We start from the raw sequence: 27,457 nt of genomic DNA on the forward strand, positions 1-27,457 counted from the left end.
GGTGCCGCAGCACGACCTTCATCCTTGAGGACGGTGGGGACAGGAGGCCCGTGGTGGTGAACTCCATCTCAGGAAGGCGGCCTCATCCTATTGCTTATCGGGAACATCCCCTGGTCCTTGTCATCGCCCGGTGGCAGAGCAGTGGTGGGGCTGCTGGGGCGGCACGAGGGAGCGAGGCTGGCGCCGGGGATGGTGCCAGCAGCAGCTGCAGCCGCAGCAGCCCTCGCTCAGTTGATGAATATTTAATTATTTTATTATTTTTTTTCAGTTTTCCTGCAAGTTCTGGCAAAATCAGGAAATGCAAAGGAAGACAGGCAGGAGGTGTTTCACCGTGGCTACTAAAAGAAAGGGGGGGTGGTTTATCAGTGCTCGTTTGGAGATGCGCTGGGGATACAGAAACCTGCTCCGGAGGACCAGGGCAAGGTGGGGAGAGAAACCAAGCAGAACAGACCCCTAAAGTGCAGGTGCTTAACGCTGCCACATCAGGCAGGTTGGGAAGTTGGGTCTTCCTTGGTCAGGCTTCAGCTCAACTGGAAGACGGGAAAGAGTTGAAACCCCAGACTCTGCTTCCCTTTGAAGGATCAGGAGCATTTTGGGTGTTGCAAGGACATCCAGATGCCTCCAAAACAATCTGTCCCTGGAGAGATGACGGTAGGGAAGCCTCACAGAGGAGAAACAATCTCCAAGAAGACAGCTCAAAGCCTCCCTAGAACAGAAGATGTTCTTCTCTAGCAGTGACCACCCGAAGAGGGCTCAAAGAAAGGAGATTGTGCCTACCCCAGCATCTCACCTGTCACCCCAGCACACCCCGCTGCAGCCCCAGCCCAGCCTTTTTTTCTGCCAGCAGCTCCAAAACCAGGCTGAGCCCCACGGCCCCCACGCAGAGCCCTGCCGTGGCCTCCTCCTTCCTCTCACATCCATCCCCGAAATGCTCCCAACGTCGGGAGGTGGATGAGGCACTCACCACGCTGGAGAGGAGGAGAGAGGACTGTGAAAGAGCCAAGTCCTTCCTTTAAAAACGAAAAAAAAAAAATCAGCACTACACGACTACAGGAAGAAAAATGGGTCTGTAAAAACACCCCAACTCTACCTTAAAAGCTAATCCTCTCTCTGAATGGATTTCCCCGCTTTAGGGGGCAACTCGTGCAAGCCAGCCTGGGTCCGTGGTCAACCAGCACAGGTCCACCAAGGGCACATGGACATGTTTGCACCCATGGGGGACCTGTGGGATTTCTCCCCCCAGAAGGCATCTCCTGTGCACACTGCCAGCAACGATCGCAGCCCTGGCATGGCGGGACATGGCCAACACCTCTCTCAGCCTCTCACTGCCCCAACGCTTTGGGTTTCTGCCCCTCCATCCAGTGGGAAAATATTTTTGTAGTCTGCAAGGACGTGGCTGCATTACACGAGGCAGCCATCTCTGCCTAGACAGAGAGCAAAGCATTCAAAACCACAGAAAAGGCAAAATACACGCTCAGAATTTACATGGAGAAAACATTTCCTTTTTTTTTTTTCTTTTTTTCCTTTTTTTTTTATGTCCAAAACAAGCGTTGTTTTTTTTTTTGTTGTTGTTGTTCATTTCTTTGTTTTTCAACACACGCACCGTCTAGAAAGTTAAACGCCATGCAGATGAAGAGAGTGCAGCTAGAAAGTCCCCGGGGCAGCGGCGCTGCAGGAGCCCCACGCCAACGAGCAAAGAGCTTCCATCGGAAAAAGAGACCCAGAAACGGAAGGGTTGCCGGAAAAACCTCCGCCCTCGCGCCTCTCAGACCTGACGGCAAAGGGGCGAGACCAAAATCCCCCTTCCCGGCCCTGCTTTCCATCCTGAAAAACACATCCTGGTGGCTCCGAAGAGCCCCCGACGCCTGGTTTGCCCTGCAGGCAGCCCTGCGGGTGCCCCAGGGACGTGGGTGCCCTGGGGACATGGGTGCCCCGGTGCTGGCAGCCCTGGTGGGAGCAGCACGGCAATGCAACCCCTCTCCAAATGTAAACGCAACGAAAAACAGCAACCCCCGAAAATCCCCCCCACCCCCCCACCCTAAACAGTTGAACGTTTCTAGTTATTACATAAAGATCCATTTCAGCAAATACTCCAAATCAAGTTACGAAATACACGGTAGGTCGTTTTCTTTTTTCCTATAAAAAGGCATGCGCTCAAAGTAGAAGATAGCTAAAGGCTTGTTTGTTTCTTCGAAGCACGACCAGATTTCTGCAGAGTTTTGTTACTAAAGCTTGCATTCCTCGTCTTCGCTGGAAGGTGTCGTGTGGGCGATGGCGGATTGCGTCTCGAATCGGTGGCCAGCTCGGCTGCCCCGGCCCTTGTGCCATGGGGAGCTGCGGGTGCTGCATGCGAGGGGCTGGGGTCAGGGGTCCGGAGGGATGGGAGGAGGGCGTGGGGGCGATGCGGGTGCCCCAAGCCCTCCGGCAGGGCTGGGAGAGCCAAGCCCTGGGGTGCAGTCGCCTTTCTCCTCCCAGATTTGCTGGTCCCTGCTCCCAGGGGAGAAGGGAGGAAGGAGGGCGAGCGGCCCTGCTCAGCTCGCCGGGGTGCAAACCTACTTACCCTCCTGGGAAGGAGCCGGCCCACGCTCCTCGGGAAGGAAATCGCCGGGTTGCCTTTACTCACCCCTCCGTGCACACACAGCCCTCCTCACCCGGGGTGCATGGACGCTGAACTTTTTGCCAATGGTTTAAACCCAAGTTCCCCGGACGAGGCTGCGGGGAGGGAGTGGGAGCCCCGGCGGCAGGCGAGGACCTCGATAGCAGCAAGGCAAAATCCACAGGTACACAGGGGGGCTGCGGCACAGGGTGGCTCCAAGCTGCCCCCGCGCCCTCCTCTTCCTCGGGGAGCTCCCAGCGGAGGCAGGGATGGAGGCGGACGACGAGTCCTATCCCAGTCCAAGGGACGTGCCGGGCTGCGGGGCCGTGGGGGGGCCAGAAATGCCATGCAGCCCGGGGGGGGGAGGCTTTTGCCCCGGCAGGCGCCAAATGCTGAGGTTTAGGTTCGCGGTGTCTCTTGTCTTCGTTCATGCAGAGGAAGGGGGCCCGGCGGGTGGGGACGGCGGTGGGGTGCTTGCGGGCGCCGGCGGGGCCGTTGCGTGTGTGCGGTGAGAAGCGAGGGGTTGTTCCAGCGGGAACCAAGCAGCAGAGCCAACAGCCAAAGTCCCGTAGGTGAAGTCGGAGGGTTCTCCCCTGGCACTCAGTCAGTGACAAACCCGACACGGGCCGGACCGCGCTTCAGCTGCAAAACACCAAGGGGCAGAGCAGGATTTTGCTTCGGCCACCCCTTTTAGCGGAGCATCCCGCTCCCACCACCCTCTCCTTGCCGTCGTCCACCTCCCGCGCCCCGTGGGGCAGGATCCCACCCAATTTGCCTGCCGGGTGCTATGGGGACCCCATGCTTTTCCCCCCGTGCCCCCCCCGTCCCATCCCCGGAGCCTCACAGGCTTACTGCGGTAGGACGGAGGGCGCGCCGGATCTGTGGAAGTGGACGATTTGCCATTTGCCATCCCGGCGGTGCCAGATGCGGGTCTCCTCGGACTGGGCGGTGCGGGGGATGCCCCCCGCGTCCACGTACTGCGTGATGCGGATGTAGGCGATGCAGGCCGACTCGTCCCCCATCAGGTGGATGTGGGGGTTCAGGATCGTCGTGTGCACGGGTTTGCTGTTCCGGGACCACACTGGAAAGGGGACATACAGGGTGGCCTGAGGAAGGGGAAGGGCTTTGGGTGGCTCCTCCATGTGGGAAGGGGAGATCCTGGGGCTAGGCTCTCTGCCTGGGGGGGCTGAGTAAATGATGGGCTCAGGATGGGTTCCCCTAGAGAGCATCTAACCGAACAGCCCCCTGGCATGTCAGCATGGCCCTAGCATGCTCGATTCACCTCAAGCTGGGATCTCCCAGCTCGGAGGTGCTCCCAAAGCCACCCGTACCCTCCTCTCCCCAGCAAGCTGCTGGAGGTCAAGGCACAGACGGGCCCTGGGAGGTGGGAAGGGTCCCTAGGCAGGCAAGGGGGCTGCTTACGGTTTTCAAAGTAGAATCGATGGAAATCCAGGCCTTCCACAAGGTTCCCCAGAGCCTCAGGCTCGAAGGCAGTCATCCCGGGGTCACACATCTTCCTGGGGAGGCGGAAGGGGAGAGAAGGGGAGAGGTTATCGCACTGCTCCTAGCACGGCAGCCTGCCTGGGTCCTCAGGCAGAAGCCGGACCTGGTCCTGGCCCCGCAGGAAGCCCCCCACCCTCACCTCCAGCCCCTCAAATTCACCAGGACCCCAGTGAGGTGAGGTGAATCCTCCCTCGGTCGCCACCTCCCATTAAACCTCCCAAGGTGCTGCCGCCTTCTTTGTAAGAGGTGAGAGAAAAACAGCAGGGAAAAAAACAATTCTCTCTGCTCTGTATCAAAATATCCCCACTGCTGTCCTCTGGAACAGGGATGAGGCCCTGCACTCGCTCAGAAACAGCTAATTAAATCGGCCCTGGACGCAGAAGAAACATCTTGTGAGGAGCATCAGCTCTGCGAGCAGAAAGCAGGGCTGCTTCCAAGCTGCCTGGGGCAGTCCGCGTGTAATGGACACCGCGGATGTGATGTTCCTTCTTCCACCATAAATCACATTTACAGTTATTCATCTTTCTGCAAAAGCAGAAAACGGGCTCATCCGTGCTAATGAGACCAGAGCTGCGCTCACAGCGGTGTGGCAGAGTTTGGGAACTGATGTCCCCTGCTTCTCCTGGACGGTCTCCATGCCCCAGTGCCACATCAGCCCGGTCACCCTGCTCATGGCAGTGGTTGAACCACGAGGGTTGTGCTGTCGTGGGGGGCACGAGCCCCTCAGCACCCACTCCGGGATGCTGAGCCCAGCCCAGAACCGTGCCGGGCACACTCACGTGTAGGACTCAAAGTCGCCGTTGCTTATTGCTTCGATCAGCTGCTCTGTCACCTTAATGATTTCTTGCTTCCTCACTGTCGGTTTAAAGGAAAATAAAAAGGGGAGAAAAGCCACAACACCCGTGTTATATTATCCGTCAGATATTTTTGGCCCCTAGGAAGGTGGGGATGTGGCCAGCCCGGCTCCCACCCCCCTGCACCCCAGCAGACAGGGAGAGACCCCACAAAGGGGGTCCCGTGAGGCCGCTGCCCAAGATGGGATGTGCAACCCGGGGCTTATTAACGAAGCTCTGTTTAATCAGTGCCGTACCTGATTTACTTATTTATTTGTTTTTAAACTGTGGCTAATGAGAGGATGTGCCAAGAGTCACTCCTAAAGGACAGGAACCCCGTCCCCACCCTGAGCATCGCCCCTCGTGGTGTCCGCTCTCACCCTGCCCCTTAATGTCCCATTAGCGCACCAGCCCCAAGTCCGTCTTGCTTTGTGCTGGGATCACTTCATCGAGTGACTTCACAAATTAGCACGGATAAATTATTCCCTGGGTTATTCTTAGAAAGCTGGCTCGGGCGGCAGGGATTTCCCCGGAGGCTTTTCCCCAAGGGCCATTGGCCTGGGAGCAGCCCGGGAGCCCAGCGGGAGCGCAGGAGGTCCCGTGGGGACCAGCCGTGCCAGGCATTTCCATGACCACTTTCAGGGAGCTTCCACATTTTTGGGAGCCCCCCCTGCTCTCCAGCACTGTCCCAACTGCTCCTCGCAGACAGACAAACCACCCGTGCTGGCATTTCGCTCCAAAGGAGAGGAGAGAAAGCCGCTTCTGAACGGCCCCAAGGATTCCCAGGCTAACGACCCCGGGGTGCCTCTGCCCACCTCCCTCGTGCCCCCGCAGGTACCTTTGGTGTCTTCATCCTCGATGGTGGTGTTGGTGCTCTCCGACGATTCCTGAGCAAAGAACAGAGAGGAGACGGGGCCGGTGAGCCCGGTCTTCGCCCGGCGCGAGGAGGAGCTCGTGTGTCCGACAGCCCCCCGAGTCCGACCCCACAGCGCTCGGCTGTGCGCACGGCCGGCGACCGAGGGCAGCGCCAGCAGGTCCAACCCGTCCTCAACCTCAGCTCTATCGCATCAGAGAGCCCCCCCCCGGCCCCCTGCCCTTGTAGCCGAGGGCACGAGGGCTGGGCTGGGGAGGGTCTCGCAGGGACGGCGCTGCCTTTCCTACCGACGCCTGCGGGGACAGAGACGGGGCAGGTCCGGGGTGGCCTGGCGGGGTGCTAGGAGGGGCAGGGAGAGGGGCTGTGCAGGGGTGGAAGACACCATGTTGACTGTACGAGAGAGAGATGTACGAATTCACAGCGAGGAGGAGCTGGGATGAGAAAGAGGGGGACTGTGCAGGAGTGAGAGAGACCACACTGACCGCAGAGTAGGGAGAGAAATGTACAATACAACAGAGTGCTTCCAAGACCCACATGGACCACCGAAGGCTGAGACACGGCTCTTTCAATCAACAGCTGAGCAAACTACACAGATTTGGGGGGGGGGGGGGGTACTGACCCCCCCCCGTCTCTCTCCAGGAGCCCCATCAAGGCGACTCTGCTAGCGGAGCTAGAGCAATGGCCCTGCTAGCTCTTCCCAGCAGAGCCTTGCTGATGTATTACCCAGAATACCCCGATGTAGGTTGGCAAGGTGTCCCATGACCATACAGTCCCCGCAGAGGCATGGAAGGTGTTTCTCCAAGGCTCCTTGGACCGATGCAGCCTGCAGACCTGAGTCAGGAGAACTGGGAGAAACGGCATGAGAACCCATCAGCAAGAACCAGGGCTGGCTTCCCACCAGCTGGTGGCCAGCGAGTGCCTGCACCAACCCTGTTAATGGGGTTTGTGGGTGATACGGCTTTGAGGATGTTCCCTCCAACCCCGGTGTCCCTTCTTCCCTACCCCGAGGTAACTTCCAAAAACGGGGGAAGGCTGGAACATGTGGAGAGGCCCAGCAATATCAGCATTGAGGAAGACGAAGGACACTCACCATTAACTGAACGCTGGAACTGGACTTTCTTTTCTGGAAAAACAAGGAGAAGAGATGGAACAGGAAGAGACACAGAGTGAGAAAGGCAGAGAGCAGCACGTGAGAGGCAGCAGCTCCTGAGCCACCCTCCGTGGTCCTCGTGGAGGGGCGAGCGAGGGGCGCGGGGGCCAGCCTGGTGCTCCTGGGGGGACGTGCGAGCGCACCGGCGGTGCTGTGCTGGCTCCCACCCGCCTTCCTGCTGGCACCTTCCTCTCCTGGCCTGCCACAGTCTCTGTTGCTGCTCACCCCAAGGACCTGGTTAGTCTGAGGGTCTGCTAGGAGTAGGTGGCCGCCCTGGTGGCTTTGTGCTCAGGCCACCACGCCGGTGGGAGCAGCCACCTGTGCCCAGGGTGAGCACCAAACAGGGGGCTTACAGACTGGGGCTGCCCTGGGCACCTCTGCCCGTGCTGCTGGCTGGTGCGCTCACCCAGTTAGCGCCGTCGCTTTGGACCTAGGATTTCCTCCAGCACCGAGCCGGCTGCTCTAAAGCCAGCGCGGCTACGGCTGCGTGGCCCTGCGGGGCAGAGTGCCACATGGGGAGCTGTCCTGGTGCCTCGGGTTGAGACACATCTCCTCCAGAGAGCAGCTCTTACGCATGCACGTTTATCTCGTCCTCGACCACTACCACTGGGCTGTAAGGCTTTGGGTAAGAGCCCATAGCCACGTTTCTGCTTGCAGTCCCCAGCCCCTCGTGGACGCTCCTTCCTGTCCGTGCTCCGCTCCCCTCTCCACCAGGGCACCGAGGGACGTGCGCCCTGGCCTCGTGCCCTTTCTGCTCCTCCAGCTCCCAGGGGACAAATCCCAGCTGGCGACGGGAGGCACCGAGGCAGGAACTAGAAGCCGCAGTGCCAAACCAGGAGCGTTTTACCAGCACCTATAAAAGGCACTGCTCCTGCCTGCCCCGCCGGGGGAAGAGCACACACTGTGCTAACCTCTCAGAAAAACCCAGGTAGCGACCCCTGAGGGCGTACGGATGGGCTGGGGCGTAGGGACTGCTCGTATCCACCCCCCTCACTGCTCCCCTCGCATCCTGAGGGGCTCCCACCGGCATCATCACCGAGGCTCTCCCCTCCTTCGCTGGGCCCTGCGTTAATCCTCAGCCCTCCTTCTCCAGGAAAGCTGATGTCCCACAGGGCAGGGCGAGCTGCCGTGCTTCGGGAGGAACCCCGGGGGGCCGGAGGAGCCGGAGGAGCTGCAGGACGGGCTCCCAGCCTCTGCTAACCAAGGACATGACACGGGGCAGTAAACTGCAGAAGTTTCAGACGCAACAGAATGCAACACAAAGCAGTGACCGCGTCGGGTCGGGACATACAGTAACAGGATGCGACACGGGGCAGTGAGCTCATTAATTTAGGACGGGACAGGATGCGACATGGGGCAGTGATTCCATTAGTTTACAATGTGACGAGATGGGACACTACACAGGGCAGTGAATGTATCGGAGCTGCTGGGACCAGCAGACCTCCCGGAGACCCCGGAGCAGGGGTGGAGAGGAATTTCTGGTCCCGTGAATGCTTTCTGTAGGGGGGAACCTCCCAGGGAGGGTGCTTGGAGACAGGGATGTGCCTGCTCCCTTGGGGAAGGCCAGCACAGCAGGTTTCTCCGGGTGGGGACAACTCTTCCCACATCAAACCATGCGTCATCCTGATCCCAGCCCTGCTCTCCACGCAGGCAGGACACTTCCCCTTCCCTCCCCACCTGCCCACCCACCCATGCATGTTTCCAGGCTCCTGCCCGGCTTTCCCAGCGAGGTGGAAAGAAACGAACGGCGCCCGGCGATGCCCTGGCATCTTCCAGGTGCCCACAGTGGCCACCAGAGCCTCGGCCGCAGCAGCCAGCCCCCCTTGGCCCTCTGTGTGCCCCGGTGAGGGGGTTACGCTGCATGTCCCCCCCCGGGCTGAGCAGGAGGAGGTGGGGATGGTAATGATGGAGGTGCCCAACACCACAGCTTGTGGGGAATGAGCCTTGCTTGGCTTTGTCTTCTCCTCTATGCTCTACGTGGAGCCTCTCCAGCCGCCAATGCTGGAAAAAGCAGCTCGTGGTTGCTGTCCCCTGTGCTCCAGCAGCTCACCGAGCCACCTCTGCCCAGGGGATCCCTGCTCAGGTGGCACAGGAGTAGCCGGGGCCACAGAGCAGCAGAGGAAGGCTGGCAGGGGTGGCAGCTGGCTTGTGGTGGCTCCCCTGGGGGCTGTCCCCTCTGTGCCAGCACCGCGGTGCCAAACCTGCAGTGCTATCCTGGAAGGCACGTGGCATCCTGACACCACGGCCCAAGGCAACGTCCCCTCGTAGCAATGCAGCACAGCAGCTTCATGTTGCAGCACAAGGCTGCAGGGCCACAATGTGTGCGTGTGTGTGTGGAGCTGAGCCCTGGTCTAGAGGGTTTTTGTTGTCTCAAACCTTGCGGGTTTGGCTTGTCCAGGTCTGGAGCAAGTGGGGGCAAATAAGCCATGCCCAGACCTCCGGTTCCACTGAACTTTTGGACACAGGAAGGAAGAAACCAGATGAGGGCTCTGCTCTTCCCAAACCCTGCACCTCTCACAATCCAACAGCAGGGTCCCGACAAAAGGGACGGAGGAAAAAAAAAACCAGGCCGTGCTGCAATCAGGGTCCGGAAGCTATGCCTCCCACCTTGCATCCCTGCCCTGGGCTGTGGGGATGTGATCGCACAAGTTCTCTGCTGCTGAGCGATATTTGTGTCCGTGGAGGCACAGGTAAGGAGAGGAGGACCTCCACGTGGGCCATGCCTCCCGCAGAAGGATGGCAGCTCGCTAATCCCAGGTCTCCTCACTGCCAGCAGGATTCCCCTGCCTCCAGGAGCCACCTGGTCCTGGAGAAGAGCTGTGGCAACCCGAGGGCTCTGCAGCCCTCCGAGCACCGGCTGGTTTCCAGCACATCGCCAAGCTGGAGCCCTCGTTTGCTTTGTCTGCAGTGGGCACAGGGGCCTGGAGCAGCACCAAGAGGGTCAAACACACCCGTGTGCCCCACCTGGGGACAGGACAGAGCTGGGGGACAGCCCAGCCCAGCCCCGCCACCCACGGCAGCAGGACCGTGCTGGGACTGGGGAGATGTGACCACCGGACGGCTGCCACCAGCCTGAAGCCACAGCCTGAAGCCTCTCTCCCTTCCTCTCCCTGCTGCTGGCTGCAGCGCCAGCTCCTTCCCTTGCTGCACTGCAAAGCCTCCACGCTGCTCCGCTGGCCCGGGGACACGCTGGTGGCCCGGGGACACACGGGGACAGCTGTGCCAACAACCGCCCTCCAAAGCGCACGGTGCCGCGGGGACCCCGCCGCCGGCATGGGAGCGGAGGGGCGGGCAGGAGGGGGCTTACCTTCACGCCGTCATTCTTCTTGTTGCCACCGCTCTTGCCTCCTGGAGAGAGGAGGAAGGAGGTCAGCAGAGCCAGGCAGGGCACCAGGACCAGGAGGCCGAGGATCAGCAGCATGGTGCCGGGCGGCAGAGCCCCACGGGTCTCCTCCTCTTGCCAGCTGTACCCAGCACAGCCCCAGGAGCTCAGGGCTGACCCCGCCGACACCGTCCAGTCCCTCCGGGGTGGCTCTCCACGAGGGACATGACCGTCCCCGAACGTCACGCCGAGTCCGTGGGGGTGCCTCGCATGGGGAGCCCGCGGGCGGGCTGTGCCCGGGGGGTGCTGGCGGCGCGGCGCTGGAATGGGCCGCCCGCCTGCCGCCCTCTAATTTTAGCCCCATGCTGCCGGGATCATGTGCTGCCGGCCTGCCGGCCCGACAGCTGCAGCCCACATTTTGACAATGATGAAAAGCAGACGCCTTCCCCGCTGCCCACCTCCGGCTGCCGGCCATGCCCCGGCTCCCCCCCCCCCCCACGGGCCGCGCCGGGGCACCCCGCACCCCGAGGCACCCATGGGTGGGAGCGGCCCCACGCCGGGTGCTGTCACCCAGTGCCCCAGCTGGGGTGGGCGGCAGGGACAGGCAGCCCCTGGGCTGCACAGGGATGGCAGGCCTACGAGAGAAGCTTTTGAATTTCCTGCCCTTTGATGCTTTGCGCCTCCCGTAACCGGATCCCCCCCAGCTGCCGGACTCCTCCAGCCCCGCACACGCTGCCCACAAGTGCTAAATATGTCAGCACGATCCCCCCACGACAAATGCGGATACCAGCCCCAGCCGGGGACCTCTCCCACGGCACCCGGCCGTGCCGGCAGCCCCCATCTCCCCCTGCCCACCCCGACACCCAGCTCCTGGGGCACCTCAGCCAAGCTCCCCCAAAAGCTGATGCCAAGCCACCCAGCCGGCGTGCCGCGCTGTGCCGAGGCCTCTCCCAGTGCACGGGCTGGGCTGCCGCGCTCTGTCCCTGTCCCTGCATCTCCGTGCAGCCTGGGGAATGTGGGATGCAGGGAGGGTGGGCGTCCCTGTGGGATCTGTACCCTCCCGACTCAGGAGGGCAAAGCAGGAGGGGCACAAGGGACCCTGCTGCTGCAGTGGCACTGGGAGACTTGTCCACCGCTCGCCCGGTGCTGGGAACGCTGTCTCGGAGGCTCTCTCCCTGCACCGCAAACATCTCCAGGAGGGCACAAAAGCAGCTGCCTCGACGCCTCGCCACCCCCAGCACCCACATCACTGCCTGGGCACAAGTAAGATGTGTGGGTGCACACAAATCCCAAATCCTAAACCTCTGGGGAGCCTCGGACAGAGACCTTATCCACTGCACTCTGTAGAGGCTGGGTGACCCGTCCCTGTCCCCACCACCTCACCCCACCCCACAGAGCACCCGGCTGCACCCACAGCCCCGCTGAGAGCCGGGGGCAAAGCCGCCTCTCCACGGCCCCCATGGGCCTGCCCCGGGCACTGGCACGGGGTGAGGAGAGGAGCTCGGAGACGGCACCTACCGGAGAAGTTCCTGGTGGCCAGCATGGTGGTGAGGATGGCTCCCTGAAACACACGGAAGCAGAAGGGAAGGGGGTGCAGGGCCCTGAACACCGGGTCCCCATGCCCCCAGCCCCACGTGTCGCCTGCCCCCCGGGCTAATATTCTCCTCCTGCCATCAGAAGCAGCCCTCGGTACCCAGCTCCTTACCCCAAACGCTATGGCATTGGGTTGCATTCTCCAAAACCTCCTTCCATCGAAGATTAAAGGGGTATTAAACAACCCGGGGCACATTTTAGCCTCATTCTGCCCCGCTCTCAGCCCAGGCTCCGTCGGCCAGGGCTGGCAGCTGGCGGCGAGGGGAGCCGCCGGCAGCAGAAAGGGATTTAATCGCGCTGGAAGCAGTGGGGCAGGGGTTTCTCATGGAAGCCGTGCAAAGAAATAACATCCAGAAAAATGTCCCCCCCTTTCTCCGGCTGACTCGACTAACTAGTTGCTCAGCGGATAATGAGATTACTTAGGACTAATTGCCTACAGTAATGGATTACTATTTTGGAGTGTACGCCTGAACTAATTCGATTACCTGTCTAGCTGAAGAGTAATAATAGTTTATAGCCAGTTTCTTTCCCTGATAATCACGTTAGTAGCCTGCAGCTGCCCTGCTCTGGGGAGGCTGTGGGAAGCAGTCGTGGCACTGGTCTGGAGGAGATATTTCCTTCTCCAGAGCCACCCGGAGCCCCTTGCCAGCCTGGTGCTGCCAGCTGAGGCTGGGTGGCACCCAGGGGACAGGAGCCTCATGGAGGCACCCGGCTGGGCGGGGAGATGGAGATCTCAGAGCTGCAAGCCTGTGGGGCTGCTGGACTGCGTGAGCCAGGGGGGTTTGCCCCAAATCTGGGAGAGTTTGCTCCTTGGCTGCAGCGTGGCTTGGCCGCTGGGCCCCGGGCTCTCACTGCACCTCTGGGATCCCTGCCCTGCCACAAAAAAGGGGCTTTCCTGGTGCTGTCTCCAGTGGGAATGTCCTTGTCCTGGTGTCCAGCACAGCCTCACCGCATGGCTCAGCGCTTTGCTTCACCACAGCTTTCCTCTGAGCCCTGGTGCCACCACCCCATCCCACCTCTTGTCTCTCCTTCACAGCGAGATCCCCAAATCTCCACCACCACCGTACTGCCGACCCGCAGACCCCGCCCTGACCTTCCCCACTCGGCGAACGCCCCCCGGGGACCCTCCCATGCGTTTTTCAGCTGACTCGGAGAGGAGAGAGCATGATTTACCTTTAGCTTCCTCCGGGCATTGAACTTCTTCAGGCAGTCCACCGTCTCCTGCCTGTGCATGCATGAGGCCACGGTGGCACGGTGCTGGGAGGAGAGAGAAGCTGCTTAGGACAGGTATGGGGTGCAGGCACGTGCACGTGTGCAGGATCCTGTTGCAAACCCCTGTGCCCCCAGACCTTCAGCCCTTGGGGGTCAGTGCCGCCCGGCTCACCGATATCCAGGGGTGCTTCAGAGCCTCCGCTGCCGTGATGCGCTTGGAGGGGTTTATGGTCAACATCTTGTTGATGAGATCTTTTGCTTCGGGAGTGACCGTGTCCCATTCAGGGGAGGGGAACTGCCGAGCAAAGGGACCAGGGTGAGAGGCAGCAGGGAGCAGAAGAACTTTTGCAATTGGGCTGGTTCTCCTGCAAACCTTTCTCCAACCCTGTCCCAAGGGCAGGAGCAGGCACAGGGACTTGTGGCAGCGACTGGAAGGAGCTTCCAGCCGGAGCACTGGGGAGCAGGGGTGGGAGGAAGAAGATTCAGGGCAAGACCTGCAAAGTGGACCTGAAATACGTCGGTGTGTGCACCTGGGCATGGCATACCAGTCAAATCACTGTGACCAGAGTAAAGAAACTCACTCCCATCTACCCGAACTCATCCGTACTGCTCTTCTGGGGCAGCAGAGTGGGGACGGCAGGAGGAAAGAGAGACAGAGAAGGGGGCAGCGAGACAAACGCACTCACATCGTACGCCCCGGCCTTGATCTGCTGGTAGAGTCGGTGCTGGTCTTCATCCCAGAAGGGCGGGTACCCGACCAGCAGGATGTACAGGATGACGCCTGCCCGGGGAGGAGACGTGGGGTCAGTGCCGTGTCAGACCAGCAGCCCGCTGCATCCCGCGCTGCCCAGCCCGCTCCCCGAATTCCAGCCCCAGTCGGACTTACCGCAAGCCCACAGGTCCACGGCTTTGCCATAGGGATCCTTCCGGAGCACCTCGGGGGAGAGGTATCCCGGGGTGCCAGCGAAACCTGGGACAGACAGCCTGTCATGTGCCTCGCAGACAGCCAGCATCCCCGTACAGTCACTGCCAGAGCCGCGAGCCCAGCCCGCAGCATCCCTGTGGGACAGGCACCCCCCTCCAGAAAGACACCTGGCTCCCGGGAGCAGAGCACCACCAGCCAGCCCCCGGGATGGTGCACAAGCTCGGGGTGCTCCGATGTACCTGCCAGCACTGGGAAGAGGCTTTCCTCGCCCCTGCCACCGGGCTGTCTGTCTCAGCAGGACACGTCGGTGACCCACCGAGCTCCCACCCAGCTGTTTGCGCATCGGCACGGGGCTGCTCCCAGGGGCACGGCGGGAGCCATCAAACCCCTCCCAGGCTGCCAGGGCTCTCCCTCACCACCCCCGGGGATGCTCGCCCCTCCTGGAGCAGCCTCGGTGGTCCCACTGACCGAACACGACGGAGGGCTGGGGGAAACCCGCGGCCGGCACTCACCGAACCAGGCTTGCTGGTCCCCCTCCACCTCGATGGCGAGGCCGAAGTCGGCCAGCTTGACGGCGGCTCCCTTCAGCTTGGAGGCCAGCAGCAGGTTCTCGGGCTGCAGGAGGAGGGGAAGGTTGCAGAGGAGCAGAAGGGACCCGGGGGCTCTGCTGTGCCGGGTGGGGGTTCCCAGTGCAGCTGGGGGGAGGATGGATGTGCTCCCGGTGCTTTGGGGAGCTGTGTGTCCCATTGAAGATGCCTCCTTAGAGGGCCATGGACTACAAGGACCTCTCTGCCCCCTTTCCCTTGTGGTGTTTCACCCCAGAGCTGCTGTTTGCTCTGTGGCTTTCTGGTAGCTCCTATACGGTACTCCTCCCCACCCCGGAGGATGCCAGGCATTGCTCCACGGAGTCCTGCCTCGCACACGGGGTCCCCACGCCCTCCCACGGGCTCTTCCCCTGCAGCTCGTACCTTCAGGTCCCGATGGACCACCCCCATCTGGTGGCAGTGCAGGACAGCCTCCAGGATCTGCTGGATGCAGTGGCTGCAGAAGAGGGAGGAGAAAGCTCATGCAAGTATCTGGAGAGGCACATTTTCCTTAGCCACTTCTGCATGGCTGCATTTCCTCCCCTCACCCTTCTCCCCATCGCTTCAGTGTCCATCTCCACCACGTGCCACGCGCTGGTGGTGACCCAGGTGCCAGCGGTGACCCAGCCAGGGCTGCTGGACACCCGGCCATGGCAAGCAGGGTGCTGGGATTACATGTGCGCCCATGGGCTCCCCCAGAAGTGCCAGCAGGGAGCTGGGGACCAGCAGTGAGGACACAGCACGTGCCCAGGTTCGGTCTCCAGACAGGGGCGGAGCAGACGTGCTCGCCGGCCCCGCAGCCGATGCTCACTTCAGCCCCATTTCCCCGACCCCGTCTGAGGCTGGTGGCTCGCACTGTGTCTGTTCGCTTTATGCCCAGTTCATTAAACCCTGGCTCTGCTGCATGCGTGAGAAAGGAAGGGAAAAAGGATGAGGCAATGATCACTTTTGTTCCAAAACAGCTGTCTGCAAGGCAGAAGGTCTTTATTTACATGTATTTTATTTTATTTGTATGACGCTAATAAGAGGATGGGTTGTAAGCGGATTCAGCGCAGGCTGCCCATTTAATAAGATCACTTTCTGCCTAGAAATGGGGAACATTTCCATGCAGCCAGGAGCAGCACAGAGCTTACCACCCCCTTGGCCATTTGCATGGACAATGCCCTGTGCATGGGCCAAAGCCAAGGCTGCACCAGGAGCTCTCCCAGGCCGTGTGGGTGACCACAGCCAGACCAAATCCCCTCGAGGCGCGTGCTGGCCCCCTAGCCGAGCTGAGAGGTTCCTGGTTCCCATTCCCTGCCGGAGCATTGGGTATCTGGGAGCCCCGACTGCTCCTCCTTGTGCTTTCTTACGGCGAATGCCAGAGCACCGCTTGCACATGGCTCTGGTGCAGCTGCAGGGAGGAGGAGGAGGATGCCAGCCCCAGGCTGGGTGCAGGCACCAGCCCTGCGGTAACACACACAGCTCTTGGCGCAGGAGTCGAGTTAAAACCAGCAAACCAGCTCTTTTTTTTTTTTTTTTTTTGGCTCTCCACATCTGGTTTATCAGCAAGCTCTGCAGGGCGGCTGTGGAACAGCTCCCAGCACAGAGGGAGCTCGTCCTGCAGGAAGCAGGGTGCATATGGCCCTGGGAAGGAGCACCTATGGGGAAAAGGGGACGCCTCCTGTCCCCTCCCTGCCCAACACGTCCTTGCTCACCTGGCATCCGCTTCGCTGTAGTACTCCCTGGCCACGATGTCCTCAAACAGCTCCCCGCCGGTGACCCTGCGAGAGGACAGGGGGGTCACAGCAGGCATGCGGAGGGGCTGGGTCGATTTACAGCATGCTCAGCCCTGGCAAACCCTCCCCAAAGTGCTTCTGTCCATGCACAGGGGGAGAGGGGCAGGGGGGCATGGCATGGATTGGAATAGATTAGAACAGAACAGAAAGGATAGAATAGAATAGGGGGCCCCAAACCTCCCCGTTCCCACCCCAGGCACCCCACAGAAAGCCGGGAGCAAGCTGGAGCTCAGCAGAGCTCGGGGGTGAGGGGCAGGGGGCGCAGGGCACGCAGCCTCGGGGGGAGCCCGCAGCCGCTGTCGGGTCAGGAGCTGCATTCAAACAGCACTCACAGGTCGAATATCAGGTAGTGGTGGCCCTCTTCGGAGATGCTGTCGTGGAGCCTCACTGCAGCAGAGACAGGGGGGTTACAGCGCGCCCGGCTCCCGCCCGCACCCCCCCCCCAGGACCCAGCAGGGAAGGGCAGAGCAGGGATGCTCTTCCTCCCCCTGCTCCTCTTCCCATTGCTGCTAGCTGGGGGGGCTCCCGCTCGACCAAGGGCCCCCGTGGTGCAAGGCTCAAAGGTCACGTCCAAATCGGGGACAGCGGGGACCTGGCCCAGCTCCCGGGCAGGCTGCGGCCGCGCGCACCAGGGCTGAGGATTAGGAGAGGTTCTGGGCTGCCAAGCCCTGGCATTAACCTCGCTTTTTATTTATTTTTCCCCTCCTGGTCGCGACCTTCCTCGTCTCCTTGGGAGGGCTCTCGCTGGGGATGCCCAGGGATCACGCTCTGCCCCGTCCCCCTGCCTGGCTCCTCGCCCTGCTCCGAGGGCCGCCTGGTGCGAGCGCATCCCCCTCGGGCTGAAGTCTGGTTATTTAGGCTGAGCTCCCTGCTCCCGGCTTCGCAGTCAGACACGCAGCGAGGGGAAAGGTGCAGAAATAAGTAGGACAGACAGACAGAAGGTGAGCAAATCGGTCTGGTGTCCTCTGCCCCCACCACACCCCGCTCTGCCTTGGGGCTGTAAATACGTGACCTCCTCACGGCTCCCCGATCCTGCTTTCACCACGTGGGGTCTGTATTTGGAAACCGGGGGGGGAAAGGAAATGCTCAGGGGAACGCTGCTGCAGGAGGTTTTGCTCCCAGCCTGGTTTGCCCCAGCTAGGTCCCTTCTGTGGCACCGGGTGTCGCTCATCCCATTCACGGCTTATTCTTCCCTACGGCCTCCGCAGACGTTCGCTCCCCTGTGCTCCGACACCTGGGTTTGCTCATCCTCTCTCCCTGACACATAATCCCAGCTTTTCTGCCTTCCTCCGCTGAAAGAAACACGTTTCCTCCCATTTCATCTCGTCTGAGAGGGATTTGGGGGTATTGTGCCTGGGATCCTGCAGAATCCAAGAACGTTCAAAGGGGGATTAGGCGCCTTCCGTGCGGATAGGGCCCGAGTAACCACGAGCAGATGGGCCGGATACGTCCCCTGCTTGGGGGAGTCCCAGCGCCCGTGGCTGCCAGGAGCCGAGGGGGTATAATGAGGAGCAGCCGCCCTAAATATAGCCTGGTCCTACAAGCATCTGTTGCTGACCATAGTCAGAAAGAGCACAGCAGCAGCGCCGTGGTGGCCAAATAGCTCCGCGTTCGGTGCCAAGAGCCGGGCTTGGGGCACAGCTTGGTACTGAGTCAGACACTGATGGGTACCCAGAGCTAAAGCTCCAGGAGTGGGCATAGCCAAAATTTCCCCCTCCAGCAAGCCTTCCCTCCAGGTGAAAGCACCTGGGGAAGCTGCAGCTGTCCCTAACTGAGCCCCACAGATGTGCTGTGGGGTCGTGGGCACCCTGCGCGCAGCTTCCCCGTGCAGCCCCTCCTGCAGGAGCCCGTCCCTGCAGGCTCACATCCCTGCACCCCCAGCTGCCTGGCACGGCATTCCCAGGGGAGAGGAGGGATGGGAATGTGCTGCGGGAAACCAGAGAGAGCCAGCACAGCCCCTCGGTGCCTGGGGTCTTCTCCCTGGTGGACCACTGCACTCCAGCTTTCCTGTGCCCCCATCAGTGCTGGCTCCTCTCCCTCTTGCTAGCGCTGCTCTGCGCTGCTCAGCTCCCTCCTGCTCCCAGCTGCAAAGGCTGCAGAGCTCTCTTCCTACCCCCAGCTGCCTTTCCGAAAGCTCCAGGAGCCCACCGAGGTCTGCACCTTCCTGGCTGCTGGAGGAGGAGAAGTGCTTCATCCCCAGAGGGGCCCCCAGACCAGCCCCGGGTGCCGGCAGCCTGCATCAGCATCGCTGTCAGGGCTGGGCTTTGGGAATTTTTGCTGCATTTTTTTCCCCTCCCCTCTCTCTCTCTCTCTCTCCTTCTGGCCTATTTTTGTCTTTTGCAGGGGCTCGGGAGTTTTCCTGAAACAGCTTTTCCGAAGGAGGCTACTCTCAGATGGACGGCCGGTGGGAAAGTCTTCGCTTCCCCCCGCCATCGCTCCTCCCACGCCCCGCTCTGCTGCTGCTGCTCGGAGCTGGAGCCGCTTTTTGGAGCAGGCAGAGGAACACAGCATCCGAGGGGTAAAAATAGTCCCCTTGCAGCCCCGCTCCTCCCGGAGGGACGTGCGGCCAACTGGGTTAGTTGGGACCTACTTCGATCCCCCTGCGCTCGCCTGGGGCCTTTCTTTGCATGACCCCGTTTGGAGAAGGAAGCTGGTGAGGAAGAGGAGGGATGGGTTTTCCACCCAGCCCCACGTCCCAGTGCCCCCCCCTGCGCCTGGGGTGCGTTGGTGAGGGGGGGGGGAGCAGGGTGGGCAGCAGCACGGGGCGCCTGCGGCACGCGCTTACCAATGTTGGGGTGCTTCAGGAGGCGGCAGATCCGAGCCTCTCGTTCCAGCTTCTGGTGATCTGAAAGAAGCAGCGGCCCTAAATTAGCGGCCAGGGAAGGGCACAAGCTGCTGCCAGGTCTCGCCGGTGCTCTCGGAGGAGCTGCCAGCACAGGAAAAGTGTAGGGGGATGGAGCAGCTGGCAAGGAGCGAACCTGTCTCTTGTGCTTGTTTTGTTCTGTGTTGTTTCAAAGGAATAATGGCTGCGGGGAGGTGTTCTGCAGCAGGACCTGACAGACGTTGTCCCAGCATGGGCGCAGCACCCAGCCAGCCCCTGGGCACTGCTGCTGCAAACGTCCTGGGTTTCCTATGGCCCTCGCCCCCTTCTCCCCATCACCATTCCCTTTGCTGAACAAGCCCCGAGCTCCCCGCAGAGCCCCTCGGAGGTGCCTGCTGGGTTTGCTCGCATTCAGCCAAGCACAGGCAATCAGCACGGACCCTTCTGGCCCCCAAATCTAATAACCAAACCACTGAAGACGGAGCCAGCCAGAGCAAAATGCCAAGTGGCAGCGGGGCCATCAGCCCCTCGCCTTCCCCACGCCGCAGCCGCTGGCTGCTCCCTGCACCCTGCGCCGCGCTCCCTGCCCCGCGCTGCCTCCTCCCCGCAGCTCCGTCTGAAGGCAGTTGGTGATTGCAGGAACCCAGCAGCCGGGAGAGGCAGGGATATAATTAGGGCTGCTCGTCTCTCGGCACTCTTGCTGCTACCTTGCAAGTTCACACCCCGCAGTCTCGCTCTGCATCGAAGCAAATCTGCAACCGCCGAGACGCGCGGGGTGCGCAGCGTGGGGCTGCAGCCTTCCCCAGGGCACCCCACATCCAGCCCGTCTGCCTTCAAGTGCCTGGGCTGTGGGGACATTTCCCCCCTTCAGAAACCCTTTTTGGGGTTGTGTTCCCTCCGCTGGAGGCGATCTCCCCATGGGGAGGTCCGGCATTGCTGCTGCTGTTTGGCAAAAGCAAATTTGCTTGCTCTAAGAGGCCAGACATCACAGAAAGGGGAGGAAAATGCGATCCACGGCTGCTCTCTGCACCCAGGTGTGCCGTGGGTCCGTGCACTGCTCCCAGCCGAGCTGTCCCCTGCATCCTGTGCAAACAGCACGGGGTGGGGAGATGAGCAAAAAGCAGGAGAAATGGAAAATGGATCGGGGGTTTAAAAGCAGGGGGTCCCTCTGAAGGGATGGGATCCCAGCAGCACCTGGCCACAGGTCCCCGTCCTACCCCACAAACCCAACTGCTGCCCGCACCCCAAGACCGTTTCTCCCCCCAGATCTCCAGTTTCTCTCCTGCAGTCTCCCTGCGTCAGCAGCGAGGATGCCTGAAGCTGCCCGGGGGCGTTCTGCAGCTCCCCTCGCCCCTCTCCTCCTGCACCCCCTCCTGCTGGCCCTTCACACGCGGCACCGCCAGTGTCACATCCCCGGGGGTCTCCGTACCCCGGCACAGCACAGCTGGGGGCTCTCAGGACTCTTTCCAAAAGGAGCTGCTCCTCGGCCAGCAGAGCGAGGTCTCTCCAGGTGACAGAGGGACACGGAGCCGTTGCAGGCACAGCACAAACCCGAGGAGAAGATGGAGAAGGGCAAACTGCAGGGTTAGGCAGGGGACGTCCACCTCCCAAGGGGGGCTTGAGGCCGGGCTCCCCCCTTCGGGTGGGCGCCCACCGCGCAATGCCGGGCGTCAGCACCGCGCTGCTTTGGCAAGCGCTGGCTCAATTTGAGGTCAGCAAGGAGTTTGTCACCGTTTTCTGCATTTCAGTTCTGCCTTCAGAGGTGAGCAGTGGCGTCAGGGGGAGAAGCAGAGGCAGGGAGTTAATTAAAGCCTCCCGGCAGGGCGCTCGCTCCCAGCACCCATCCTGCGCTCCCCGGTGCGCCCAGCGAGGAGGAGCCGCAGAGGGGACGTGGCAGCGGCCATCTGGTCCCCTCCGTCCTCGTCACCCAGGTCCTCTGCCAGGCATTTGTGGCACAGGAGCTCCTGCACGGGGGCGAGGGATGGCTGGAGCGTTTGTTTGCAGGATCAGCTCAGCCTGGCCCTGAGGAGCAGCCAGCACGGAACCGACAGAGCCTTGTCCCGGAGCCAGCGCTCTCCACCGCACCCAAAATTACCCCACAGAGGGGTTTGTGCCCATCTCCAGACCGAAATAAAGCCAAGCCCCCACCAAAGGACCCATTTCATTTATGTGCATACATCAGTATGGGACGGGGCCCTCTCCAGGAGGTGATGCTCCCGAAATTACTGCTGCCCAGCACCGAGGCTGTCAGCAGATCCTTGCTGCCAGGCTGTAACCACGCTTCGTTGCAACACGGTGCGTGGGGTGCTGGGGCTGTTGCAGCAGGGAAATGGGGTCCTGAGCCCCGCAGGAGTCCCCAGGGACCCTGGCCCAGCCCCGAGATGTTTGTGCCTTTGGTTCCCATCCGTCGAGGAGCTCAGTACGCACCGCGGTGGGGACGGGGTGGGACAAGGGGGTTCCCACCATGGTGTAAAGGACACAAACTCCCCACTCTGCAAGCCCTGCCGACCCCCAAAACACCCGCAGCACCTACCTCGGGCAGACAGCTTCTTGGTGTTGATGATTTTGGCCGCATACTCTTGTCCTGCCAACACTTTCACGCATCTCCGGACGATGGAGAAAGCGCCCCTGGGAAGACAAGAAGCCAGAGGGAGGTGAAGAGCTCCGTGGGGGCAAGGACATGGCTTAGCCCTAATGTGCTGCGGGGTGAGGGCAGTGATGGGGATGGGGCTGGGGTTGGGGATGGGGATGGGGACAGGTACCAGCTGAGGAAGGAGCTTTTGAGGGGGGAGGAAACACGGTGGGTGCTCCATCAGCTCCCGGGCACCACTGTCCTTGGGGATGTGGGGACAGGCATATACAGACATGGGGATGAACGCAGGATTTGCCCCTTGGCACCATCCTGGCACAGCACTGGCACCGTGCACCTTTCCTCCCTCCAAGCTCTGCCTTGTCCAGCACCCGGGAGAGAACAGGCCACGATCTACCAGGAGCTCTGGCTCCCCAGGGACACCAGGAATGGATGAAGCTGTGGCACAGCGCTAAGCCACTTCACCCTGTGTGTGTGTCTCTCTTTGCGTGCTTTAGACCTCGCAAACACAGCAGCAACTTGCAGAAGGGGGCACAAGCACTCGCTGTGGCTGCAGGCGACTGATTTAAGGTCCCCGTGGCTGCAACCCCACCGCAGCAGCAGGAACATCCCCGCTGGCTGCGAGCGCCGATGCTGGGGCTGCGGTGGTGCGCGCACACTCGCACGCACGCACACACAGAGCCCCGCTGAGCACCACCTTTGTACCAGGTTCCCTTTCCTGCCGAACCCCTCCGATCGCTAAAATAACAACTATCAAAAGCAACGCCACCTCCCGCCCCACCTTCCCCCGCTCCTGCTACACGGCGAGGAATAAAAGGCCGCGCTCGCGAGCGCGCTGCCAAGCAGCGGTGGATAATTGATTTTACCGGTGGGGGCGGATGGAGACGGGCAATTTGGGGCTGAGTGTGATCTTTAGCAGAATAGGCGAGCGGCAGGGTGCAGGGGATGGGGCTGGGCACGCAGGATCCCCAGCGGAGCCGCCAGCCCACGCGCCCCGTGCGGCATCGCCTGCAGCACGTGCCAGGCAGGAGCTGGAGAGAAGGAAGGAAGAGCCCGGCGCTTCCCGAGCTCAAAGTCCTGCCATTTCATCCCAGCCACCGAAAGAGCTGAGTTATTTGTATTCCCATAGCCTGGGTGGGAATTAACTGGAATTCAGGGGGGAAATGCTGCTTATCCAGCCTTACACAGCCGGGGAGACCGGAGCTGCTGCTGGCCTGGGGCTGGACGCATGGTGCCACTCGCCCCGTCCCACCAGGAGCTCTGTGTGCACCAGGTCTGGGGGCTCCTTTCCTCCCCGTGACCCATCGTTGCTCTTTTTTCCCTCGGGACACCCCGCTGCTTTGGCAGTGCAGGGAACGCCTGCAGCGATGAGCACGGCAGGGAAACCCCAGGTGGCGAGGGGAGCGCTCACCGCCCCCGGCCTGACCCAGCCCGGGGCTCCCAACCCGGACACAGGGTTTCACTGCGTGACCCGACGTGGGCCTGGAGGGACGTGGGTATCCCTCCCGCGAGGCAGAGGGAAGGACGGGGCTCCCACGGGGCACAGGAATGGGTTTGTGCACCCCAGGCTGGGTGCTTGACCCTGCTGGGGGTCCCGGCGGCCGTGCCGTGCCCACGCGCACCACGCAGCCATCTCCTGCTTCTAGGTCCCAGCCCTGCAGCTGCTGCCAGGGTCCCCCAAGCCAGGAGTGACCCCCGGACCCTGTCCCCATGCCCCCCCCACGGGCCCCTCCAGCCCCCACAGCGGCTCTGCCACGGGGATGCTCCACTTCCCCCTTCTTCACACCTTCCCTGCCAGCACCGGGCTGCGCTGCTGCCGCCCTCCCTCTCTTCAACACCTCCTCCTCCTCCGAGGCATTTTATCTCCTTTCTAGAGAGAAGAGTGTGGGCTGGGGATTTTTTGTTCCTCCGTATCTTTTTTTTTTCCCTTTTTTTTTTTTTTTTTTCCCTTTTTAATGAAAACCCTCTCCTGCAGCTCAGGGAGCCAAGGGGCTGATCGTACCGCTAGGCACGGTAATTGTCGCCAGCTTCTCCCTGAACCTGCTCTGCTGCGGGGGCGGATTCGGAGGCGCCGGAGGAGCTGCACTTTCTGTTTGTCCTACTCCGGTGGCCGTGGGCAGGATCCTCTCCCCGTCCCCCCCCCCACGCCACCCCTGCTCCTCGGCCTGTCCCTCAGCTCCTGTGAGCTGGGGGGGCGGTTTGGGGGGAGCAGGGCAGCCCCTTGCTAGCTCGGCTTTGCCTGGGGATGCTGCGGGAGCAGGTTTTCCCCAGCAGGGACAGGGGACCAGCTCCAAGTCCCCTGCTTGGGACAGCCCCGTGCCTGTGATGCGCAGAGGGATCGTGCCCAGCAGGGCAGTGCCTGCAGAGCCCCCTCCCCACCTCTGCGCCCCCACGAAGCCCCATCACCGTGCTGCCATCAGCTGTGTGGCATCATCCTAAAACCCAGCTTGTCTCGGTGCCAGGATGCTCGGCAGCCGAGGAGGTGGCAAAGAAGCAGGTTGGGCGCAGCAGCCTGGCACCCAGCACCCTTCCAAGGCCTTTCTGGGGTAGAAAACACCCCTGAGAAATGCAGGAAGCTCAGGAAGGGTGGAGGGGGCACAGATAAGGGCTGGCAGCCAGCTCTGTGGCCAGCAGCCATGCGCTGGGGGTGCCCCCGCTGAGCTTGCGGGCAGCGGCTGCGGCAGCAGAGCGAGGCGTGCAGCGCCTCGTCCTGGTTTCCCTTCCTGAGCCCACGAAGCGGAAATTTCCCCATGGGAAACCACTGGGTTTTTGCAAGTGCGGGAGGCGCTGGAAACCATCCCAGTGGAAAATTCCCAACCAGCTCCACAGCCCAGCGAGGGCCCTGGGTTGGAAACACATCTGGGTGCTACACCTGCTACACCCAGCCAAGGGGAGCTCTGCGGAGGGATGCTCCGAGCTGCAGGAGCCACCGGGCTGAGCCGCTCAGCCCCTGCATCGCCTCCTGCAGCAGGGGAGGTCGCGTGGGCCAGGCTGCCCAGGGCGTGATGCCCGCAGGGCCGGGGAGCCGTTGCTGCTGCCTTTGCTCATTTATTCATGAGCGCGGAGAAATGTATCTGCCCAGGTGCACCGCTGCGGTGCTGCGGGTGCGGGCAGCCCCGGGGTCTGGGCTCCCACCGAGCTGTGTCAGTGCCTGGCAAAGCCTCGTGCCCCGAACGCCTCCAGCAACCATCCTGGTCCTTCCCCATCGTGCCTGGCCTGAAAGCTCCCCTCCACGGCCCCTGCACCCTGCCTGCCCCGCCGGGCCCAGCAGCACCCCTGCAGGCACTGCTGTCCCTCCTGCGCACCCCGCGGAGCCCAGAAAAGCTGAGAAACCTCTGGAAAATCAGGTCCCGAACCCAGCCGTGCCCAGCTGCTCAGGGTGTTCACATCCCCCTGCCTGCAGCACTGGCTGGGGCTGCCTGCACGGTGCAGAACTGCTCCCCAGCTGCTGCTCCCCACCAGCCCCCCGAGCACGGGGGGATGTGCGTGCACACCAGCGCATCCCAGGACCAGGGGTCTGCACGCCTCCGAGGAGCTGCACTCGTTTGCAGCAGCAACCTGCCCCCCCACCCCTCATTTTGGCAGGGAACATCGGCTGCGTTCAGCCTGGCACGAAGTCCCCCCCCCCCCCGTTTCAGCCTCTTGCTTTCTCCATCTTTGTCCTCTCCTTTCTCTCTCGCCCCCGTTCTGCACGCCCACGCGCGCGCGGGTGCACATTTCGGCGCAGGCTGCCCTGCGGTGCGGGGCTGCGGGGCTGGAGCAAGTTTCCATGCCTACAGACGGACATAGCTGCACATCCGACACCCAGCGCCCTGCCAGCCGGATCGGGCACCCCGCTCCCGAGACAACCCCGCAGTGCACAGGGCTCCCTCCGAGCTGCTCCAAGGGGAGCGCGGCCACGCACCCCACATTTACACAGCAGCTCCGAAAAGCGGCACCGAAACTGAATGCGAGGCACACGCCTGCTTGTTTGTGCTCCCGTTTCGTATCCACCCTCTCTGCCGTGCACTGAGACACGCAGCATCCCTCTGCCCAGCACTGAGGACAGGGACGGTGCTGGGACCAGCGCCCTGCTCCACCCCGTGGTGCTCAGTGCCCCCCCAGCACCACCCCAGCAGGCGATCCCTGCACCCACACCCACACACGGATCCGTCCTGGCAGGCACCACGCGGTGACACCTGCACCCACCGAGCCAAACTGAGCCCTCCCGGCCGTGGCTCAACGTGGGGCACTCGCACACCCGGCTGGGACAGGGGATGGGGTGGGAGAATCCCAGCTCTGGCTGGGGTTTCTCCGGGGGCTGCCAGGCGGGCTGGGTCTCCCGCGGGACTTGTCAAACCCCGGTGAATCCGCGCAGAGAAATTCCCCAAAGGAATCGGAGGGGCGCCCGCCACTTGGGCTTCCCTCCTCGGCTGTCCCGTCCCTCCTCCCGGCTGGGGAAGTTGCGGGGGGAGCCGGCGGCAGCCTCCTCTTTCAGGAGCTGCTTTTCTCTAAGAGGAGCAGCCGCCCCCTTCCCCAGCCTGAACCCGAAATGTGGCACAGGGAAAGCTGCACCCATCGGCCGGCACCCGAACTCGGGAAGGGACTGAGCTGGCAGGGCTGCGGCTGGGGGACCCCTTCCTAACCTCGGTCCCCCGCTGCTCCCCGGTGCCTTTTCTCCATGCCCATCGTCCTTCCCCGGATCCATCCCTTCCCAGCCCTGCCGAGGCTCAGCCCCAGCCGGGACACAGCCCCGTGCAGCCGGGGCGCATCCAAGCCCCGTCTCCAACTTACTTGCCCAGTTCCTCAAAGAGCTGGTACTCCTCGGTGAAGCGGTTGCAGGTGATGGTGGCCATCCCGAGGGGCTGGGAATGCTCCCTCCCGGTGCGGAGTTCGGGGCAAGCAGCTCTCCTCTCGCTCCCTCCCTCTCCGTGTGCTCCCGGGGCTCTCTCCTCGCCGAGGTAAATAAGGGAATATGTTTGATTGACAAGCCCGGAGATAATGATGAGGGCAATTTGTCTTCTCAGCCTCACAAGCCTTCGTCAGCATCCCCGTCCCCATGGCGACCACCGCTGCCAGGAACGCCCTGCTTCTGTTGCCTGGGCAACTGCATCCCAAACCCGCCGCCCGCCCTGGGGACCGAGGCCCCGATGGGGGACCCGGCCCCGGGGGGGCTGCCCGGGGGTCCCGCGACCTCTGCGGGGACGGGGCGGGGGGCAAATCCAAAATGCAAACCCCGAAGGCAAATTGAAGGACGTGGCGGTGGCAGGATAACTGGGGCAAAAAGGGTTTCCATGGAAACCTGGGTTTCCATGCTGCAGGAGGATGCCGTCGCCCCAGCAACTGCTCCCCCCCCACCCCCGAAAAAAAAAAAATTAAAAAATTAAAAAAAAAAAAAAATCCAGGCCCTGCCGGTGCCCTGCAGCAGCATCCCTGGGGGGCTGCGGGGGGGTGGGGACGGGCTGGTGCAGACCGGGGCGGGCGGCAGCGGATGGAGCAGAAGTGTGTCAGGAGAAGGCAGCGAAACCGTGGCAGGTCCCCAGGTCCCCGAACCGCCCCGCCAGCAGCAGGGTCCCCCGGGGGGGCCTGACCCCGATCGCCGGCACCCGGGGGTCACCCCCTCTGTGGGGAGAGCGGCTTGGCCTGAAACACGCCACAAGGGGAGCCCTTGGTTTAAAAAAGGGGGAAAAAAAATGA

General features: G+C 62.1%; 1 protein-coding gene across 4 annotated transcripts; it reads right to left on the bottom strand.

The window, feature by feature from the left end:
* Positions 1-1,478: 1,478 nt before the first annotated feature.
* CAMK2A (calcium/calmodulin dependent protein kinase II alpha) lies at positions 1,479-27,107 on the bottom strand. 4 transcript variants are annotated; one of them, XM_013175970.3, is made up of 19 exons: positions 26,555-27,107; positions 21,725-21,819; positions 19,156-19,215; positions 16,703-16,757; positions 16,290-16,355; positions 14,977-15,049; positions 14,521-14,623; positions 13,970-14,053; positions 13,770-13,864; positions 13,256-13,378; positions 13,045-13,128; positions 11,797-11,839; positions 10,264-10,304; positions 6,897-6,929; positions 5,771-5,819; positions 4,879-4,954; positions 4,019-4,113; positions 3,441-3,677; positions 1,479-3,238 (listed from the first exon to the last, which is right to left on the bottom strand). In XM_013175970.3, the coding sequence occupies exons 1-18, from the start codon at positions 26,614-26,616 to the stop codon at positions 3,445-3,447; spliced, it is 1,470 nt and encodes a 489-aa protein (XP_013031424.1). In that variant the 5' UTR covers positions 26,617-27,107; the 3' UTR covers positions 1,479-3,238; positions 3,441-3,444. The 4 variants fall into 4 exon arrangements, with proteins under 4 accessions (XP_013031424.1, XP_013031423.1, XP_013031427.1 ...); XM_013175969.3 differs by having other exon boundaries at positions 3,449-3,677; positions 26,555-27,105; XM_013175973.3 differs by lacking the exon at positions 6,897-6,929.
* Between the last annotated feature and the right edge of the window lie 350 nt (positions 27,108-27,457).

Source organism: Anser cygnoides, chromosome 14 (assembly GCF_040182565.1).
Source record: "Anser cygnoides isolate HZ-2024a breed goose chromosome 14, Taihu_goose_T2T_genome, whole genome shotgun sequence".
Taxonomy (NCBI): domain Eukaryota; kingdom Metazoa; phylum Chordata; class Aves; order Anseriformes; family Anatidae; genus Anser; species Anser cygnoides.

Excerpts from the sequence above, each read along its gene's own strand:
- CAMK2A (XM_013175970.3), bottom strand. The coding sequence starts at position 26,616 with ATGGCCACCATCACCTGCAACCGCTTCACCGAGGAGTACCAGCTCTTT. Across the intron at positions 19,216-21,724 it reads CAAGAAGCTGTCTGCCCGAG|ATCACCAGAAGCTGGAACGA; the intron begins GTAGGTGCTGCG and ends TGCTTCTTTCAG. Across the intron at positions 4,114-4,878 it reads GGCGACTTTGAGTCCTACAC|GAAGATGTGTGACCCCGGGA; the intron begins GTGAGTGTGCCC and ends CCGCCTCCCCAG.